General features: G+C 34.0%; 2 protein-coding genes across 8 annotated transcripts; one reads left to right on the top strand and one right to left on the bottom strand.

Moving 5' to 3' along the window:
* Window positions 1-6,712: 6,712 nt before the first annotated feature.
* LOC141666413 (protein transport protein SEC13 homolog A-like) lies at window positions 6,713-9,547 on the top strand. Of its 5 annotated transcripts, none has more exons than XM_074472399.1 (2): window positions 6,713-6,863; window positions 8,398-9,547. In XM_074472399.1, exon 2 carries the CDS (start codon window positions 8,480-8,482, stop codon window positions 9,383-9,385), a length of 906 nt encoding a protein of 301 aa, XP_074328500.1. In that variant the 5' UTR covers window positions 6,713-6,863; window positions 8,398-8,479; the 3' UTR covers window positions 9,386-9,547. The 5 variants fall into 5 exon arrangements, with proteins under 5 accessions (XP_074328500.1, XP_074328502.1, XP_074328501.1 ...); XM_074472401.1 differs by having other exon boundaries at window positions 6,717-6,863; window positions 8,472-9,547; XM_074472400.1 differs by having other exon boundaries at window positions 6,718-6,819.
* Window positions 9,548-10,598: 1,051 nt separating this feature from the next.
* On the bottom strand, window positions 10,599-21,162 carry LOC141663853 (paired amphipathic helix protein Sin3-like 2). 3 transcript variants are annotated; one of them, XM_074469692.1, is made up of 24 exons: window positions 21,013-21,162; window positions 20,794-20,869; window positions 20,043-20,255; window positions 19,779-19,962; window positions 19,586-19,684; window positions 19,291-19,464; window positions 18,943-19,210; window positions 18,390-18,526; window positions 17,643-17,718; window positions 17,540-17,569; window positions 17,116-17,312; window positions 16,881-17,035; window positions 16,594-16,721; window positions 16,248-16,502; window positions 14,165-14,764; window positions 13,988-14,076; window positions 13,294-13,887; window positions 13,044-13,141; window positions 12,821-12,959; window positions 12,584-12,736; window positions 12,287-12,450; window positions 11,349-11,460; window positions 11,052-11,227; window positions 10,599-10,933 (listed from the first exon to the last, which is right to left on the bottom strand). In XM_074469692.1, the coding sequence occupies exons 2-23, from the start codon at window positions 20,865-20,867 to the stop codon at window positions 11,096-11,098; spliced, it is 4,071 nt and encodes a 1,356-aa protein (XP_074325793.1). In that variant the 5' UTR covers window positions 20,868-20,869; window positions 21,013-21,162; the 3' UTR covers window positions 10,599-10,933; window positions 11,052-11,095. The 3 variants fall into 3 exon arrangements, with proteins under 3 accessions (XP_074325793.1, XP_074325796.1, XP_074325795.1); XM_074469695.1 differs by having other exon boundaries at window positions 14,174-14,764; XM_074469694.1 differs by having other exon boundaries at window positions 17,116-17,309.
* Between the last annotated feature and the right edge of the window lie 554 nt (window positions 21,163-21,716).

Genomic DNA, 21,716 nt, shown 5'->3' with positions numbered 1-21,716 from the left:
CCCTTTTTAGGGCCCAGTCCCGGACTGATTTGCAAAATAACGAACAAATGCACGGGAAACCATACACTGGAAAAATACTGAAATATTTTTAAAAATCCTAAAATAATTAATTACATATAAAATAAAATTTTCATAATTTTTGAATCATTTTTGAAATTAATAAAAATACCCCACTTTAATTCACACAGAAAATCATTTAAAATGAACTAATTGACAAAATACTATTTTCTGAATTTTGTAAATACTTATAAATATTTAATGAAATTATAAAGCCATAAAAATAATTTTATGGAAAATACGCAATTTTATAGAAATTAACCACTACAACAACCCCTAATAAATAGGATTTAATAACATAGCTCGACAAACAGATAAAAATAAAATACACAAACTCTCTAGAATATAACCACATAAACATGTAATCACTATATACATATAATTTCATATCCGAGAATTATGCCACACATATTTTTCAACTAACCATATATTTTACTATAATAATGAACACGTAATACAAGTCGCGAAAATCCCGGGTATTACAACAGATTTCCTTAACATAATTATGTAATATGATTTGTTTAATATCAGGATTTAGGCTTGATTCCTAACAAATGTCAAGATTGATATTTTCAAATTTCAAAGCTTCAGCTTCATTGTTATCAAGACATTCCAAGCCAGGATACTTGTCATCATCTAATGTCATATATATGCTCTCTATTATTTTCTTTTGCTCTAGCACATAGACCCTGTAGGCAGTCCTTTCCAATGAATAACCAAGAAAGATAGTTTCAAATACTTTAGAGTCGGATTTTCCAATATACTAAGAGTTGTCTTTTAACATAGAACATATGCTTCCAAACACATGAAGATATTTAACCGTAGGCTTCTTCTCAGACATGAATGAGTAAGGTGACTTTTCAATGCTTTTTTTCACCAAATATATGTTCTGAGTATAACATGATGTGTTATCGGCTTCCTCCCAAAAGCTAGTTGGCAGCTTGGCATCCTGGTAACATTGTCCTTGTAGCTTTAACCAGAGTTATATTCTTTCTTTCAACCACACCATTTTGCTGAGGTGTTCTTGGAGCTGAGAACTCTTGAGTAATGCCTTCGTCTTTACAGAAATCATTTAATATGGAATTTCTGAACTCAGTAGCATTGTCACTTCTCAATCCTTTCATAAAATTGTCATCTTCAGCCTGTTTTTCAATCTTCATTAAGTGCTCAATGATAATGTGTGGAGTTTCATCTTTAGAATGTATAAATTCCATCCAGGTGTACCTTGAGCAGTAATCCACCATTACCAATGCATATCTCTTCTTAGAAATTGACATGACATTCACATGACCAAACAAATCCATGTGGATAAGTTGTAGAGGAGCATTAATAGAATTCACAGACTTGCTTTTGTGACTTGATCTTTTCATTTTTCCTTTCTGACAAGCTTCACAGACTTCATCTTGGACAAACTCCAAGGCTAGCATGTCTCTCACTAATTCTCTTTTCATAAGAAAGTTGATTGCTTTGAAGTTTAGGTGAGAGAGCTTTTTGTACCAAAGTCTGCTTTGTTCACTTGATGCCTTAGTGTAGAAGCAACACATTATATCCTTACTTGTCGGGTTCATGTCTGCAACAAACATGCTTCCTTTTCTTACTCCTTTGAGAGCAATTTCACCAGACTTCTTGCTTGTAATTAAGCAATCTTCTTTTTCAAATATAATTTTAAAATCTTTATTTATAAATTGACTGACACTTAGAAGATTAACTTCAAGTCCTCCAACCAGTGCTACATCTTGAATGATAACATTTTCACAAATTGAACTGCCATATCCCATTGTGAATCTCTTGCTATTGTCTCCAAAGGTCATTAAAGGGCCAACCATCTCCTCAAACTGTGATAGCAGGGCTTTATCACCTGTCAAGTGCCTAGAACATTCACTATCGATGATCCACATCACCTTTCTCTTCTTGCCCTGCACATAATGATCTTTAAGTGTTTTTAGCTACCCAAGCAGTGTTAGGCACATTCTTTTTCTTACTAGAGTTAACAGGAGTACAACTTGAGCAATCAAAAGAAACTGTTTTCTTAGTTTGATTAACATTCTCATATTTGACCACAGATTTAAGATTAACTTCTTTTAGATCTTTTCTTAGTTTGTGACAGCTAGTCATAACCTTCATGTTGCATGAAATGCAATCAAACTTGTCACAAAAAGAATATGGGTCATCTTCTTGAGCTTCATTGTACTTTTATACCCCATATTCTGGCTCACTAACAATCTTTTTACAAAGATGAATTAGGTGATTTTTTTTAGTCACATCTTTGACATTACTTTCTAGGAGAATATGCAACATAAGCATAATTATTGCTTTTGTTGACTTTTATCTTTCCATTTCTGTTCTTCTTTTTCTTTCCTGTGCTTTCATTATTTGCTTTTGTTTTAGATGTCTAGAGGACTGGACTAGTCTCAGGCTTTTTCTCACTTTCAATTTTGATAGTTGATTTGGCATTTTTCTTATTTTCATCCTCGTCTGCAATTTCTTGCTTGATGATGAGCTCTTCTTCACTGAAGTTCACCTCACAGGCTTTGAACAAGGGTGCATTCACTTTTTAAAGCACAACAGGAACTTCCTTGTTCACACTTTCTTTGCCTTTATTAATTTGATTCTTCTTTTGAGATGAATTAGCCTCATAGTTCAGACCAATTTCTATGTTAGCACAGGGTTTGTTCTTTTCATGATATTGGCCAACTAGTTCAGAAGCATTTTTAAATGACTTAAGTTTAAGTTCATTTTTAAATGACTTAAATTTAAGTTCATTTTTCTCAATTTTATCTCTCTGTACAGACTCTATATCCTCTGTACATTTCAGCTTATTTTTAAGATATTCATTTTTTGCCTAACTGATTCTAGGCTCACAAGCTGCATCTCTAGTTTTTGTTTCTTAATTTTCAGTTTTTCATTCACTTTTGATAGTCTATTCATTTTCGCAGTGGCATCCACCATGCTTGTGTGAATGTGAAACATTTCTATATTCATCTTTTCAACAGTTTCCATATATTGTAAGGCATTCAAATCAATGGTGGTTAGGATAGGTACCTCAGACTTTGATGCCGATGATTCTCCTTCCTTCAAGACCATGAGAGCATAGTTTCCATATTCTTCTTTATCATTTTCATCATCTGTGCCATCCCAACTCTTTCCCTCAGCAATATAAACTTTTCCTTGTAGCTTCTTCAGAAGTGTCTCATACTTAGCCTCAAGCTCCAAGTATGTCTTATCTTTCTTTATCCTTTTTGGATTTTTGCATTCTGTGGCAAAATGGCCAAGCTCATCACATTTATAACACCTAATCTTAGATATAATCACGGATCTTGATTTATAGCCACCTTGGCCAGTTCCACTTGTCTGAGTTTTTCCCTTCCAGTTGTTGTAGGATGTTTGAACTTTACCTCTGAAATATATTGGCTTCTTGAATCTTATATTTGAAAATTTTATTGCTAAGTAATCCATGGATTGGTCCATTTCATCCAATTCCTTAAGAGTATAGAACTCTTCTTCTCTTACTTCCAAAATGACTTGCTTTTGAGATTCCTTGTTCTTCTGCTCAACAGGTTGTATAACTTGAGTCTGAAATTCAGTTTCATTTTCAATTATTTTCTGATCATTAGCTATCAAGGCACTTGACACTTCCACAACATGTCCTTGACTCAGCTTTAATGATTTTATATGCATCATCTCCGGCTCATAGGTTTTAAGAGTACCATATAAAACCTCCAAAGTTATTCTCCCTAGATCTATCCCTTCTCTTATTGCTGAGATCTTTTGTTCCAAATGGTCAGGAAGAGTGAGTAATAATTTCAAGTTGACCTCCTCGCCTTCATAAAACTTGTCATGCAGCTGCGTGCAAGTCATTTATCAATTTGTTGAATCTTTCAAAAACCTTAGTAATGTCTTCTTTAGGTTTATCCATGAAACCCTCATATTGTAAGATCAAAATTCTTCTCTGGTTTGACTACACTTCCTCAGTACCTTCATACAAAATCTCTGTCTTCTCCCAGATCTGGTTGGTTGACTCACAGTTGATAATGTTGTTATACATGACATTATCAAGAGATTCAATTATAATAAGTTACAAGCTAGTGTCAAGTGAAACCTTCTCCTCTTCTGGTTCAATGTATGTAGATGGATCATTAGGAGTATAGTGTCCAGGAATGACTACATTAGCTTCAATTGCTTCATGTACCCTTATCATAGGAATGAAGGGTCCATGCTTGAGAATTTCAAGATATAGTGGATGAGTCATCCTGATGAACAACATCATCTTCTTCTTTCATATAGTGTAGTTTACTTTGTCAAAGACAGGGATCTTGATATATTTAAGTTTTTGTGCACTCATACTTCCAAGATCTAATTTGTTTACTTTCAGATTTTGCTTTGATATCACTTGTTAGGTATGAAATGCACAGAGAATGGGGGGTATGTCTTTTCTTGATTTTACTTACTTAAAAAACTATGTTTAAATGTTTTCAAGATAATCAAGTTAAAAGTATTTGGCTACTTGAACTCTACAGACTAAATATTTGTAGTGATAATCAAATAACTGTAAAAACAAAAACACAGTTATCAAAACTCACTTAATTTATATTAAAATCAAATTAGTTGTGCTACAAATCTGTGTTCTTGAATGATAAGAACTCAGCTACTTCTCTTTAGAGAATACAAGATTTATATATCTATTTTGTTACTCCTGAACTAAGGACCCGTGACATGTTTTATAGATCAACATGCACAGTTTACAGATCTTGCATTAAAATGGACTAAAACCTTTTCTAAAGTCCTTTTGTCTATATCCATTTTAAGTGTAGCAAATCTGCATATAATCTTATAGGTCTGTAACCCTCCTTTGTCCAATTGATCTTGACCTTTGATCTTGCACTCTTCGAACTACATTTGTAACTTTTCATTTCAGTTATAAAACGGTTTGTTGATTGATAATCTTGAATCTTCAAGGTTGTTGTATTCTGTGATTTGAGCTGTTATTGAGATCTTCATTACTGTATAGAGATGTCTCATATCGACATGTAGAATGACTTATCAAAATTTCTGCTTCTCTACAAGAGTTATGACCTGTCGATATCTCCAGTTTTCAATATACAGTTTGACTTGTCGATATCTCCAGTTCTCAATATGCAGTTTGACTTGTTGACATCTCTAGTTCTCTATATGCAGTTTGACTTGTCGATTTCTCTAGTTCTCTACATGCAGTTTTGACTTGTCGATATCTCCACTACTCTACATGCAGTTTTGACTTGTCGATATCTCCACTTCTCTGCATATATTTTTGACTTGTCAATATCTTCACTGCTCTACAATAGAGTGACATCTCTACAAGTATAATGACTTCTCTATAAGTGGAGTGACTTCTCTATAGGCTTATCTGACTTCTCGATAGACTTCTCGATATAACTTGATCTGTGACTTCTTGACATTTGACTTAGAACATTTTTCAATCCACGACATTATTCTTCACCAAGCTATTTATCTTCATTTTGAGGTATGAGCAGGCTTGATCTTCTTCTAGAGATTTATTCAGTTGGCTGTTTACTGAAATATACTCCAGTCAAGTTTATATGAACATTTTTAGAGACACAAGAAACATCTTTACAAAATATATAAAATTACAAGTCAACTAAATTTTGGGATTATCAAAATGTCTTAGTCTTGTTATGTAAAGGTATGTCTTGCACAACAGTACTCGTACAACTTATCTGCTGAGTTGATCGAGTTTTTGAACACTGCTCATGACACAACATTCTCTAACAAGTTTTAGTATGTTTATTGGTTCTAAAAATCGATTGACTTGGACCAGTACTAGAAAATCAGAAGTCAACCAATTTGGATTTGAGGGCATAATTTAATGCTGAAAACGAGTACTTGAAAAATAATTGATTATTTGAATTTTGAACATGAGAAAACCAACAGGGCATTTAGTATGGAGTAACAGTAATGTGTCCCCGTTAAAATCAAAATTTGTATTTGAAATTTTAAAAAATAACTGAAAGTGCACCATAAAATTTGAAAAATACAAAAATGTGATCCTAAATTTTGATGGTGTTTCCGAAAGAAAAAAATTCCAGGATCCTCATATAACTACAAATAAAACCGATTTTCAAGTTTTTTAAACTAACTCTATCAATAATTATTGGAATATTGGAAATGAATGCAAGTATAGTTTTAACCATCGATAATAAAAATAAGTATAACTAGAGCTTTTTTCCGGAAAGAACCCTCTTATATAAAGAATCGTAAAGAATCATTGATTTCATTATAAAATTTTATCAAATTCGTTGCTAATGTTGAATGATAATTATATTTAAATATAATAAAATGTTTAACAAAATTAAAATTTGAAAAAAAGAATTAAATTTGATTCAACTGTGCAATAATTTTAAACAAGTGTGATTTTACTGTAATTCTACTACAGAATCACTTTAAACTATTTTATCAAATTTTAATTATTTTTAAATAAAAAAATTGTATAACTTCATTTTTAATTTAGTAATTAAAATTTATAATTATATATAATGAAAAATGAAATAATTTATATTTTTAAATAATAATTATCTGCGGAATTCGCCTTTAATAGAGATTGCCACCCACTTTAACTATTCTTATATTCAAATAAAAATTGTAATTCAACAAAGAAAGGATAAAAAAAGACTTAAAGAACGTACGACGTCGTATACACGTGATTAATGCTGCAATACGACGATACTGTGTTAGAGAGTTGAGAGGAGTTATAATTTGGTCCCAAAAGTAAGTGTCCGATCCACCTCTTCTCTAATCAATCCATCCCTCTGGTAACTATATTTGTAGCCCTTCCCTCTCTTATTTACACACAATTCATCCTCATGTTGTTTATTATTACATAATTTTTTTCTGATTATATATTTCTTTAGATCTGGAACCCCAGATGTATATGTTTGTATATATCATCCTCATATTTCTTGTTTTACCTTTATATTGCTATATTTAATTCACTTGTCAACTTATTATTTCTCACTAAATTGATTGATTAGTCTCTAGCTACCCTGATTGATTTTTGTGTTTTGGGGTATAAAATTTCGATATTTTTTTTGTAGTATATAATTGTTTGTTTGATTACTTCTCCGTTTATTTTACATAATTGTTTATTTGGTTGATTCTCGGTTAATTTTACTTTTATGTGTACGGGATACATTGTTGAATGTACTGTATGTGTGACATGTAAATTATTGTTTTCATTTAATTTCTAAAATTTGAAACAATGTTGCCTTCAACAAAGATCGGTATGTTTGCGATAAAATTGGAACATTTTAATAGTTTCGATTAAAAATAGGGCCCTGAACACGTTTTTCTTCTCCTGTGACTCATACTGTGTGATTCGCACTCAAAACACGAAGATACTTAGATCCCTAGGTATCTAAGACAATGGCATATAGAATGACCAAGGGAGACAAATAAAACATATAATAGATATGTTATGACTTTTGTGTGTGTTATGTTAAGTATGTATATAAATGATGATGCATGTACGGTGTGTGCCTATTTCTTTTTTTTATGTTTTTTGGTGTTAAACGAATTTTTCAGAATGCATTGAAACACCTCATAAAACAGAATCTAAACATAATACACTACATAAGTTTACAAATGGTGCATAGAGCTAAGATTTTATGTGTGGTTAAGACTAGGAATATTCGATTAGTGTGCAAATGCTATGTCCCTGTGTTTTAAAAAGATTTTGATTGCAAAACAAATAATTGGTTTAAAAGTACTTCTGTGCAATCTCATGTTTAAACATTTTATACTTTTAAAATAAATAGTTGTGGGCCTATGGCTCATGGGACAGAACACCACTATATAGGGTCTTGCGGGGTCATCTCTTGGCTCATGTTTCGAACCTTACATAGTGTTCACAGTTGTAATGTTTCTTTAAAAACCGCTTGCTAATATAAGCACTAATTAATAGGTATATTGACACGTCCTATGCACGAAAGATGGGGATCGGCAAGGATAACTAACTCTATGAACCTGCAGACATTGTTAAGAATGTTTGTTGTCTGTGATGTTAACAGTTTCCTCTCTTTGTGATACATGCTAATGCTATGACTAATACAAGGAGGTTTCCATTCTTTTAAAATGTGCTCTTCCTCAATTTAGTTGTAAAACGGGTGTTATATGATATATTGATTCTTTAAGTTGTTTATGTTCATCTTAAAATTTTGACTTGATAATTTTTTTTTTTAGGTGAAATTCCTTTGCTGTTATCACTGAATTTGCTGATTTGCTATTTTTTTTCTTAGTGATCTGCTACTCACTTAGAACTGCTAATGGATTTTTTATTCATATTTATAGGATTTTGTTGAACAAAGGAACCTAACCACAATAAAAAGAATCTTAGGAAGTTATTATTTTTGTTGACATAGCAGTTAGCAAAATGCCTGCCCAAAACATCGAAACAGGACACAACGACACTGTTCATGATGTAGTGATGGATTATTATGGGAAGCGTGTGGCAACTGCTTCATCAGATGGCACTATAAAAATAACTGCTGTAAGCAATGATGGTGCTTCACAACATCTTTCTACTTTGACTGGTCATCAAGGTCCTGTTTGGCAAGCTGCTTGGGCACATCCAAAATTCGGATCATACCTTGCCTCATGTTCCTATGATGGCAGAGTTATCCTCTGGAAAGAAGGCAATCCAAACAACTGGACGCAGGCTCATATTTTCAGTGACCATAAATCATCGGTCAATTCTATTGCTTGGGCACCTCATGAGCTTGGCCTTTCCTTGGCTTGTGGATCATCCGACGGGAATATTTCAGTCTTCACAGGCAGATCTGATGGTGGTTGGGACACCACTAAAATTAACCAAGCACATCCTGTTGGAGTAACCTCAGTTACATGGGCTCCTTCGATGTCTCCTGGTGCTATTGTTGGCTCAGGTATATTGGATCCTGTTCAGAAGTTGGCTTCCGGTGGCTTTGATAATACTGTGAAAGTGTGGAAGCTTGAAAATGGAAATTGGAAAGTTGACTGCTCCCCTTCCCTTCAGATGCACAAAGATTGGGTACGAGATGTAGCCTGGGCGCCTAACCTGGGGCTCCCGAAGTCTACAATGGCTAGTGCTTCGCAGGATGGAACAGTTGTGGTCTGGAATGTGGCAAAGGAGGGCAATCAATGGGAGGGTAAAGTTTTGAATGACTTTAAGATGCCTGTTTGGAGGCTTTCCTGGTCTTTGACAGGAAATTTGTTGGCCGTTGCTGCCGGGGACAATAATGTGACTTTGTGGAAAGAAGCAGTTGACGGGGAGTGGCAACAAGTGCCTATTGACCAATAGATGCCGCTTCTATCTTTCTTCCATCTACTTTTTGGCTTTATTAAAGACTCAGTCTTTCTGTACTGTTATTTGGCTATGGCTTGGAGACTATTACGAATTTTGTGATTTTTATCAGTTTTTCATACTCTGAAAGGAATGAGCATTAAACCTTTTTTTCCTCAACTGAATAACATCACCAATTCTGTTTCCAATAACCTGTAGTTGTAGACAGTTCTGCATAAATTTGAAGCTATTTTGGACTTTAGATAAAATGATTACATAAACGGTTTTTCTAGTGTGTCCAAGGGCACACGCTAAAAATCAGTGCTTGATTAGTGAAGTTTTTTGTGCATGCATGGGATCCATCATTATTAATAAACTCTACACCAAAAAAATTGACATCTCATCTATCTAGTACGGATTCTTAGTATATGCCCTGAACACACACTAGAAAATTTGTTACATAATATATAGCGCAAGTCAAGATATCACATTTCTGAGCCTTGTATGGTTTGCTTAATGCAAGATATTTCGTCCTCAATCCTTTTTCTCCTTTGACAAATTTCAGTTACTTTCCAAAAAATAAAAGCAACAGTCTTTCTTAATACACAACTTTCCTATTCAGTCCGACAATGAAGGCACCGATTTTTCACTTCTCCAGAGAACAATGACACCAACTCTCCAACCAGCAAAGCCCAAAACAAAATCACTGATGATGGTGGAGAGTGCAGAGATATATTTAGGTGGTCTCATGCTGCCAAGTGCCAAGTAACGTACCCAGGCTTTTTTTACATTTTCAACAAGCATAAATGCATAATGAATTCAAATCCGAATGGCTGGATTTTGGGATTTCGTTATCTAAATATTAGTATAGACTTTTCCTCCAAATCAAATGTTACTTCCCTTGCATAGATAATAATAGACTTTGGATGTGGTAATTGGTATTAGCATCTGCCTGAAGCCCTTCTTTTCTGTATAATTTTCAAAGTTTGGGCAAAATATAAGTGTAATATTACTATGACCTTGAAACATCAAAAAAAAAAGTAACGCCCAGGATAGCTCAGGATAACTATAATGTACGCTAATGTGACCATCAGAACAGCTTAGGGCATGGTAATATTCTCATGCAAGATTAGTATCAAGGGTTCATCAAAAAGTATATTATATAAACAAAACTGGACACAGAACCATAAACTCTAATAACTCAAGACATAAATCAACAAAAAACAGCAACTCAAAGTAAAAGACCAAAACAAGCCAATATGGCACTTGGTCAATCTTGTATGGAAACGAAATTCTGGAGTTCAAATTACAGGTCTAATTCCTATATTTCTTTCCCTGTCCCATGTTTTCTTGCAGAATCTAGTTTAAGATAATGCTTCCAGCACATTTTCCTCTCTGGAAGTACAAGATACAGTATAGAGAAACGAACTGATGTACATGTCACTTGAATACACAACTAAATTACAAAAGATAGTTCAACTCCTATTTCTATTTACAGAACATTGGCCTTTCGAAAATACACTTTATTCCACAATATCACTGGAGCCTTGATTATGTCGCAAATTTCTACATAAATAGCAAATATAGATGTGTCAACAGTATTGCCTTCTGCACACAAAGCAAATGAAAGACGCACACTTGTAAGCTCTAAAGCAACAAAGGCAACGCTATAGAGTAGTCTTACCGCAGCCATAACTGTATTGTTATGTAAAAGAAAGGCATGGTATATTATTTCGACGCTGTTAAGAACTGGTGAAAAATTTGTACTCTTCGCTTGTCATGATCCTGTAATGTGGATGATTGTTCTCTTTTGCATCTCTTGCGACAAAAAACATCTTCTGTGTCCAGAACATAAGAGATCTGCACCATAACATAACAAAAAGAAAGCTAAATCACCAGCCGAAAGATGACCCTACAATATATAGCAGTGCATAATGGTTGGAAATAAAGCAACTATTATATTGGTTAGAAGTATATGTACCTTGGATGAGGTGCAAGCCATCTTGCATTCCAAACCATTGATAACCTTGACACCTTCCATCGCGATGCATATATCAGGAGATTTGTCAGGATCTGCATACTTGAATTTGTTCCTGCATATGTACTTGTTTATTAGCACTTCACATACACGATAAAGCAATCAGTCTAAAAATAAGATTCCAGATAACTTGGTAAATGCTATTTCTAAGCTTTCATAAGCACAGTATGACATGGTGCATTCTCTATTTTTAGTCAAGGCTCCAAATGAAATTATGTTACTTTGTACGAGAAAGAGATGAGAGGATTCAGAATTGTACAATGATAAAACTTTTTATTATTCTTTTAATCTTTTTACAACCCCAAGGGCATCATCGCAATAACTGGATCTCCCATCCGGACTTTCTAGAGGCAGATGCATATGATAAAGAGGATCCAGGAAAGTGGCACTAAAACAGCATAATATCGGGGGTTATACACTATTTCCATAACTAGATATTTAAATGTAAGACCTCTAATTAATGAACCCTCATGTGATGCAGTTAGGTGGCATAGCCAGGAATCGAGTTCATCGGTACTCAAGATCTACTGCTTCTACAAGAACAAGTGTTACTCTTGTCTTACAAATATAATTATCGTATTTTTATAACATGCTACAAAAAAAATTCAAAGTTAAGATGCTCAAATTATGCAAACTAAAATAAAGGCTAAATAATATATTAAGCACAAACGAATAGGCATTATAGTTTTTTTTGAGGCGGTTGCAACAGCACCCGTTCACCAGAGTGGCTCTGCAACCTGTGCTTGAGGGTTACTAATGCTCCACTCCACCTCGCCATCATTACAGCACCACCTCCTTACCCTCCCCCACCCCTGATACACAAACACGTACTGATGCAAACCTCTAGGAACTTGCGGAGAAACATTTAATAATTATCGTACCTTTGCAACAGTATGCTAGACGACTCTTTCTTGTTGAGAACCACAGACAAAAATTCTTTGTGATAATAAGTTGCAAAATTTGGGTCCACTGAAACTGCAACCACCTCGGGCTTTTCATTTCCATCATCCATTAACTGTATGCACAACTGGGATGGCTCAGATGTCTACAGCGAAAACAAAAAACATAAGTTAATCCAGCTAGTAGAATGTAGGCAAGTATAGTAACTAGCTGCTTTTCAAGGTACACAAGGTAACTAATCTTCAATAGATAGCGACAGAACAGTACAAAAGACCTACACATTCGAATCTGTATATGTTTTCATCATGGAGAAGGACATGCGCATTCTCATAGTAAACTGTATCAACAGATTTCTCATGTCCCCGTGATTTTTCATACTCATACAACTGGAGAAGCTTACCATCCATCTCATCATTGGCAACAGTTTGAAGCTGTAGAAAATTTGGAAAACTCTTAATGCCTTTGCTGAAGATAGATGTTTAACAGACAATTTAGGGTTTAATTAGACCGGTTACCTGTTTCACCAGTTTATATATCAACCTGTCCAATGTGAAGAGCACATAAGACTGATTACCGATAATAGCTCGACAATCATCCTCAAATTTCGCATTATCTGAAGATCCATCAAGTAAATCATATAACGCTTTCATAAATCTGCACAACAGTCCAAAACAGTCAAGCTTCCTACAGTAATATCCAATCAACTGGAAGTTGAAAAAGAAGCAACAGGCCACATACCTGGAATAAAGGTTTGAACCATTATCTTTCCCATTTCTCAATTTCATTTCAGCAGACGACAAATGTTGTTTAGCAAATAATAGTCTTTCATACAAAATCTAGAAACACAAATAAAATACATCATACAGAGTACATGGATATGATTATATTCAAGTGTCATACAGACTTCAGTGAAGAAATTGATTAATGATGGCAGGCAATATCTGTTTCAATATATGAAGTGAAAGGAAAAATCAAATTTTGTTCTTACTTGATGTAGTCTGAAAAGAACATAAAATGCATCATTTCCATAGAACACTCGAGAACTCTTCTCATTATAATGTAATGCAACATGCTTTGCCAGCGGTTTAGTGGTCTGTAGTAAACGTTCAGATGCGGATACTGATGATCCATATCCTGTTTGTGTGTCATCTAGCCCTTCCGCCTCACGCTCACTGTCAGCTTTACCATCTTCGTCCTGTTCACCATCTTCATCCTCTTCGTTTTCTTCTCGTGAGCATTGATCAGCAGCAGATTCACTTCCTGAAACATCTTCTCCAGCCTCAGAAACATTACCACTGTCCTCGTCATCTGCATCATTTTCTCCACCGACATCATGACAAGAGGCATTTTCACCAGTCGTGACCCGACAGTGTGTAGTTACAATACTCTTTTTTCCATTGTGCAATGTATTGGAACCACCATAAGCGGCAAAGTTGTCCTCTTCGAAATCAGTATGAGGTGACAACTCACCCTCTTCTTTCTCAGTTTTAGAGTGATCAACTGAATCTTCACTGTTTTTTTGTACATTGGTGCGTTCAGACGGAGCTCCGTTCACTTTTGGAGCTGACCTTGAACCAGAACTCTGTACATTTGATATACATATACACTGACAACTCAGTAAAGAATATTAGAGACCAAAAGGGACTTATTACAAAAGGCTAATATATCAAAGGATGTCCTACCTCCAATGAAGTAACATCACCTATATTGCAAGAAATTCCATGACTATTGTCTCCTGCATGGTTAGTGGGCCTTTGAGTTGCCTCACGTTCTTGAAATAATAAAAAACAAAGAGAAATTATTAGATTATGACCAACAAACAGCATGAATAAGTAGGTATATCAACTAAGAATTAATACCTAACACACCAGCAATTATTTTCATGCCCGCTTGGATGCCTTCTTCAACATCAAGTGCAGTACCAGAATTGGCAGGACGTTCAGCAGAAGCAACAATTCTAAGATCTTTTGGTAGCCCAGATCCATCTTTTTTGGAAAATATACCACTGCTTAGCCTTCCAGAATTTACTTGCTTGAGGGGAGATTTCCCATCGGCATTTGATGAAGGTTTTGGTTGTTTATTGCTAATGGCTACAGCTTCAACAACAAGATTTTCTTCTTTTCCTCTGATACTCGTCCCAGCACTTTTGACTCCAAGATGCCTAGATGCTGAACGAACTTCATGATCTTCAGATTCCAGACACCAAGAAGGGACACTTAGTAACGACTCCAAGATAGTACACCAAAGCCTCATAGATTTATTCGATTGCTCTTTTGATGTGCACATCTCATCACATGAATACTTTATTAACTTATACGAGTCTTCATGAACACTAGTATCAGTGTATTTAAACACGAGATTAGGAACTCTAGGATATATGCAACCAGCAGCAATGGAGAGAAGCGCATTATCCTCTTCCTGCCTTTTCTCCTTGATTTCTCTGATCTCCGCCACTAAGGCTGCAAAAGGATGGAATCCATGAGCGGAGGCAATAATATTTAAAATTATAAAAAATAAATTTTGTTAAAATAAACTGTCATGCAACATAGTAATTTTAACGAGGCAGTTCTACATTTCTTACATCATGAGTCTTTGTATAACAATCACTGTGGAAAAAAATATTCTATCTTTATACCTCTCTGTATTCATATTCAACTTCGAAATAGGAGGGTGCTGTTGTATTAATTCGATACTTCAATGTGGATATATTAGCTAAGGCAAATTTACAAAAGAAAATTTCATCAAAGAGCCGTAATATAAACATACACATCAATATATATCAAAAAGATACCAGATAAAGACTGTACATGGAAAGCAATATATTAAAACTTACCTTATCATACAGACTTGGGGCATTAGTTCAACAATTATTTGTGTAAAGAGCCCAAATGTCAAGCACAATCATCAATTTAAACATGATAAATAAGCATTAACAAAAGGCAAGTAGCAAGATAAAAATAACTACAGTGACAATAAACAATGAGAAAAAGAACTAAAAGAACTTATGGGCACTGATCGAATTGAAGTACTAATGAATCAAATCAGCAGACATGGTAGGACGATTATGAAGTTAATAGAAGCAAATATCAACCCTATGCAATAGAAAAGACGGCACTTAGAGCAGTATGGATGAAACTGACTTCATAAATTAGCATATCAATATGTAATTACAAGATGTTTTCTAGCTGAACATCTCAATTTTAATAAAAACTTCAAGGTAGAGGAAATTAATAAGAATAAAATTTACATCTTGTAGAGTGTGCTAATATGGCAGTATAACTTAATAATACACTATTACAATTATATAGTTTATTTTTAACTGTACACCAACTAATAATGGCAGTGCGTTTTACCATCACAAACGCAACTGATTTTTTTTTGTGAGGTGATATGTGCACACACAAAATGGGGTATATGACTAAAATATCCTCAATACTCATTTATATATTTACATCAAAATTGTTCTCAGAATTTGCATTATACTATTATTTGTAAATTGCATATCATATTATATATATAAATAATTTTATTTTTTAAATGTATTGAATACTTATTAATTATTTAATTAATTAAAATCTTGTAATGCAATACTATAACTTTTTAGTTAACAACATTCTTGAATATTTATTAAACAATATAAACGTATATTTTCAAAAATAGATGTAATAATTCTGTAATCATTGATGTATGCAATTTAAGAAAATTATATTTAATTGGCTATTTTAAGCTAAAATTAAAGTACACAAGTATCACTAAATCAAACAATATAATTAGATATGAAGGGTAGTTTACTCTCTTTGTTAACAATGGGTGTGCACGTATAAAAGGAGGTTGTGCACATATCACTTCCCTTTTTTTAAGCAAGCCTCATGATGCATGCCTTTCTTGACCGAGTATATAAGACAAAAAGCAAATAACTATCATTGGATAAGTATCACTTACATTTTGAGCTCAAGTTCTTCGAATCTTGTTGCTTGAAGTAAAAACTTCGGTGATCGAGTGATTTGTAGTGATTCTTAGCATATACATTAGCCCAAACCTTGTTGAAATTTACACGACACTTTGACCACTCCTCCTGCTTTTGTCTTAGGCGGGTCAATAGTACTTGCATCGAGTGGAATGGGCTTTTGTGTAATATATCCAAAGTATCCAGACCGTGATCTCCATAAAGACGTTCAATACACCGTAGATTAAGAGCTAAGATCAGTAAAGAATATGTAAATATTAGCAAAATAGTAAAAAATATTTGAACTAAAATAAGTCACAAATTGTACACAGAATTACAAACCTGTGAAGTGGTCTTCTATGCGGAAATGGGTATCCAAATTGACAGATTTATTATTGATGTTGATTAGTAGCTCCTCAATGCGCTTGACTGTAGAACTCACAGATTCCAGAAGCATGTCTAGCTCAAACCTGAAACCACCAATAAATTAGGGTTACCTTTCCAAATGAAAACCTAATATCATATGTTTAAGAGAAAAACATCTTTGTTTTTCCAAAGTCCTTTACAAATTCATGTTTAGTTAATTCACAGTCTTTAATATATGATGGAAATCAAGGATGAATTTTTACCTATCATCTTCACATCTGAACAGACTTTCCTCGTACTGATTTCTGCGCATATGCTTGAATGAGTAATCCTCACTACCTGAAGTTACAGATACCCAATAATCATTCAACACCTGCGCTCCTAGTTCAGATCTCTGGCTTGCTGATGGTATTGGATACTGCAATAGAAGTTTTAAATGCACAATAATTACCACCCACAGTAATAATAGTAGACATATAAGAAATGAGATATTTGTACATCTTCGGGAAGTAGCCTATAACTAGGAGTGCAACGCTGGCAGTTGGAGAGATCAAGCTCTTGTATAGATTTCCCCCAATACTTCTCCTTAAACCTATCCTTTTCTTTAGCAGCAATAAGGTCCCGCCTTTGCTCTTTGTCTTTGTCCTCTATCTTCACCGCTTTAGAAGCATGCCCTTCGTTCCAGAAATATTCTGCTATTAACCAATGACTTCATCAGACTTTTGAAAGTTCAGATTTCAATTTTAACTTTGATGTAGTAGCTAAAAGTGATAGATGGAGAACACAAAATCATCCACCTTTCACAAGCATGTAATCAGATGTACTATTGTACACGGCAAACAAAATTATATCAACGCACACACTTATGGTCATATCATAGGGTTAACAAAAGGAATTGACAGGGGAGGAGGGGATTACATACTTTTGCTCATTATGCCATGAAGAAAACCATCTGCAAAAAAGAGAATATCAGAAAAATGAAAATTTACTAAAACAAACATTTTAACTTTATCTAATGCCATTACCAACTCGCTCGCAGCGTTCCAAAAAATTATTGAACCCTTCCATAAGATCTGGGTGTTTTCCAAGTAAATCTGAAATCTGAAACAGGACAAGGGAAAATCCATCATCAACTTCCAGATGTATTAGAAGCCAGAGTGGCACTAATACTTTTTCTGCAGTTATGTAATCTTGAGGGAGCCCACATTATAGTTCAAGAACACTTTAAATAATAATGTATATTTTATTTGGCTTCGGTCTTTTCCTATGTAGAACGTCAAACCCCATAACATGTTAAAAATATATGCACATTAAAGAACGAGGATGTGAACTTCTAAACTTGTAGCCACACAATCCCAAATTAAATGTCTTTTTGGAGTTATGTCAAGAAAAATACCATAACTATATATTATTAGCAATACAGCGACCATCAAATCGGTTAAAATAAAAATAAATATCACAGATATATACATTAATGAAATTACAATAATAGTGCTTTTTTTTCCTTTTATTATTCTTATTATCCAACAAGATAGAATTTATTTTCAATGAGTGGGTAGAGACTAGAAGGGAAATGTCCATGTAATTTTTTGGCAAATGGAAAAAGGTTAATAGAATATTAGAAACTTTTTTATCAATCTCAATTTATTTCCTCTTATTTTCTATGGGAAGGCTAAATACAAGAAGATGAACTTACTCATTTTCAACATACCAAGGTTAAATAATTTAATAGTTGCAGCAACTAAACTTAGCAATGGAGGCCAGATACATACCAAACCATGCAATTCCCTTCTTGAAATTATTTCGGTGCTATAAATATGAAGACACTTCAAAAATGACTGGTAGTTTTCTGTATTCCGTAACCTCTCTTTCACCTTATCACAGAAAGAGAACTCTTGTTTGTACATGCCTGGCATAATAGCAAACAAGAAATCACTATGAGAAGGGCATCAGTTCAATTATCTAACAACATGATAAGTACGGATGAGAAATTTTGAGTTAAAGTTGGCATCCAGATACATTATCGTAATCTAAGTTCGAAGTCATTTAGAGAAACCTAATAATGGAATATCTATCACACATGAGAGTGTCTGTGTGTGTGCGCATACAAGTAAACTAGTAAGCCATCTTATACAAACTATATCTAGTTAGTTTATAGGCCAACTTAAGAGATACAAAACATCCAAATTCAACTTAAAGCTGAATGAGGTACATTTTTTAAAGCTGTATTTTTTTTTGAAACAAGTATCTTTCATTTTGGAAGTGCAATATCTACACACATGTAACTATAAAGGGACAAAGTACCCAATAACAGCATTAACTCACTTTTCAAGGCATCTTTATCATCATAAGGTGCCAGAACTGGGTCACCTCCAAAGTTTTCAACCTTTAGAGCAGATTTCCGTTTCTCAGATAGACGATGCATGTCATGATCAGGGTCTCGGTTTCTCTTATCCCTATTATCCTTGTCACCTTGCTTTTTCTGCTCTTTGTGCAACCTATTCATTGATTTATCATCGTCTATATCATGATGTTCAAGACTTGGATCGCCTTCCATGCAAGGAGATATAATTCTGTCTCGTTGAAAGCGTTGCTGTCAAATGCAACCTTTTAACATCAGGAAATGAGGCATATGAGCAGACAAAGAAAAAATAAATAAGGTGAACATATTACCTTATCCATGTGTGTCCCCCGTAACATTCTCATAGTAGAGCCCCGCTCCTCATATAGATGCAACTGTTGCCTTCCAAGGATAGCATTGTGTTCTGATGCCACTGCTGAAGCATCAGGCAAAAATCTTATGAACTCGTCAAGCAGATCGGCATGGTGCTTAAAAAGTTCAGCAACCTGCAATTATGTATGTACATTTCAATTCATAACCTAAGTTTGCCCTACAGACAAGACCTGATATAAAATAGATAGGTCAACGTATCTGATTACACAGATCAGATATATAACACACAGTTACCTCATAGTAAACCTCATCGATACCCTTTTGCTCCTTCCTGTACATATTCAATATGTCTAAAAAGGATTTGTACACTTTCTCATCATCTTGAAAACGCGTCTGCAAATATGGAAAGAATTGTCATAATAACTTTAAAGCGCATGCCTGAACATAAATAGTGGCATAAAACAATATATAGTAACATCAGTCGCACTTTTATCTTGTTCACAAAGCCTATAGCCTCTTCGAACTCAACAGATCTCTTAGGCGGAGGGTCTTCCTCCTCGATGACAGTAATTTCATAACCTTTGGGCAAAAAGGTATTGAAACCAAAAATTAAATGATTATGCCCTTTAAATAAATCTTTCACCCTCGCAATAACTCCTGCAGTATCAATCCTGCAAGAAACAAGTGAATTTATGGCAAACTGAGCAAAAAATGTAACCCTAACATACTTATAAGGAAAGTTATATAATACCGCTGAGCCTTAAAATCTTTCATGACATCAAGAAACATATCATATTTCTCTCTCTTGTCATGAAACATTTCTTTTACTTCCTTTAAATAAGATAATGCATCATTAGTAGTGAGTTTCTGTACTGAACCAGCAGCAGCTCCTCCACCACCTTCACCGGGACCACCACCACCGTTGTTGCCGCTGCCACCACCAGCAGAATTTTGGGGTTGCCCTCTTCACCATTAGGTAAAGGTAACATTTCAGAAAAAAAGATTAGGGCAGACAAATATAACAAAATCAAAAAAGAGTAATTGCAATTCATTTCCTTTATCTACTTTATTCATAACAAGAAACTATAACCCCATCACTAAATCTAACATATGGTAAAATACGATAAAAGCTGAATCTTAGATGGCAACATATGAGAACACAGATATAAATCATCAACACCGAATCATAAAACATTGATATCAACCCCATTCTTAAATCCATCAAAATCAAATAATCACAAAAACCACAACTTCAAACCAAATATCCCTATCTTGTCAAATCAACCAATAAATTTTCAAAAAGAAGTCATAAACCATTTTCAACACAAAATCCCAATTCAACAAACCAAAACCACTTAATTTCTCAAACAATCACATATAAAGCTCGAAACTTTACACTAAAACCAATCAATTACACTAACAAAAATCAAATTCAACTAACAATAAAACAAAATAACACTAAATTCACAGAAAACAAAATATATAAACATTAAAAAACTCACGATTCTCCGCGAGAAGAAGAACCAAAAGGCTTCTTAAACGGCGAGCTCACTAAATCATCCCTTGTCCTCTTCATACCTACAGAAAAACACACAGAAACACTCAATTTACATAAGAAACACACATACATAAACACATATAGATAGATGTATAGATACACACAAAATTCAAAGCTATATCTACTTTACAAAACAATTAACAAAAGACTGACGTTTAAGTACCTCAAGATTACTACAATTGAAGATGAAACACAATAGATCCTAAGTAAAAACAAGCTCAACAGTCTAGATCAAGTCTTGTAGAGACACGAATTAGTTTCATAATACTTTGTTGTTTAAGGAACACAACTAGTTGTAAGTTGTAACTCTACAGAAGAATGCAAATGTTATATTTCTGAGAGGCATGCCTTATAGTTTTTATATTAGCCCCAAAAATTCAAAAATGCCCTTGGGCCTTTTTTAATGCATGTTTCATTTCAGTGGGCTTCAACCAAACCAAGCCACTTAACAGAATATATCAACCAAACCAAGTCCAGTCCAGTATATTATTAGGTAATTTTTCATTTTTAACTTTGTGTGATTAAGCATTAAGAATAACAACAACAGGGAACTTGAGTGATTTAATATCAGTTAGATGAACTACTTATTTTATTATTTAAATTGTGTTATGCAAAATTTTAATTTTTGTTACGTACACTTAAACTTTTGATTAAAAATAGATAATATATGGAGGTAAGATAGTAGCTAGGTGTGTTTAATGTGTAGATCTCTTCGCTCTTGATTCTAAGGTTCTGCAATTTGTATGTATTTCAATTTACCTTAATAATTTTATAAATATTGTTGATAGAAAATTCTTATTTTAGAGTGTAGAGATAGAATATATTAATACCATCTATCTATACAAAAAAATGTTGTATTAATCTCCA

This window comes from Apium graveolens, chromosome 6 (genome assembly GCF_009905375.1).
Source record: "Apium graveolens cultivar Ventura chromosome 6, ASM990537v1, whole genome shotgun sequence".
NCBI classification, from domain to species: Eukaryota; Viridiplantae; Streptophyta; class Magnoliopsida; order Apiales; family Apiaceae; genus Apium; species Apium graveolens.
Note: the sequence above shows the minus strand (reverse complement) of the source record. Positions and strands in the feature narration are given on the sequence as shown.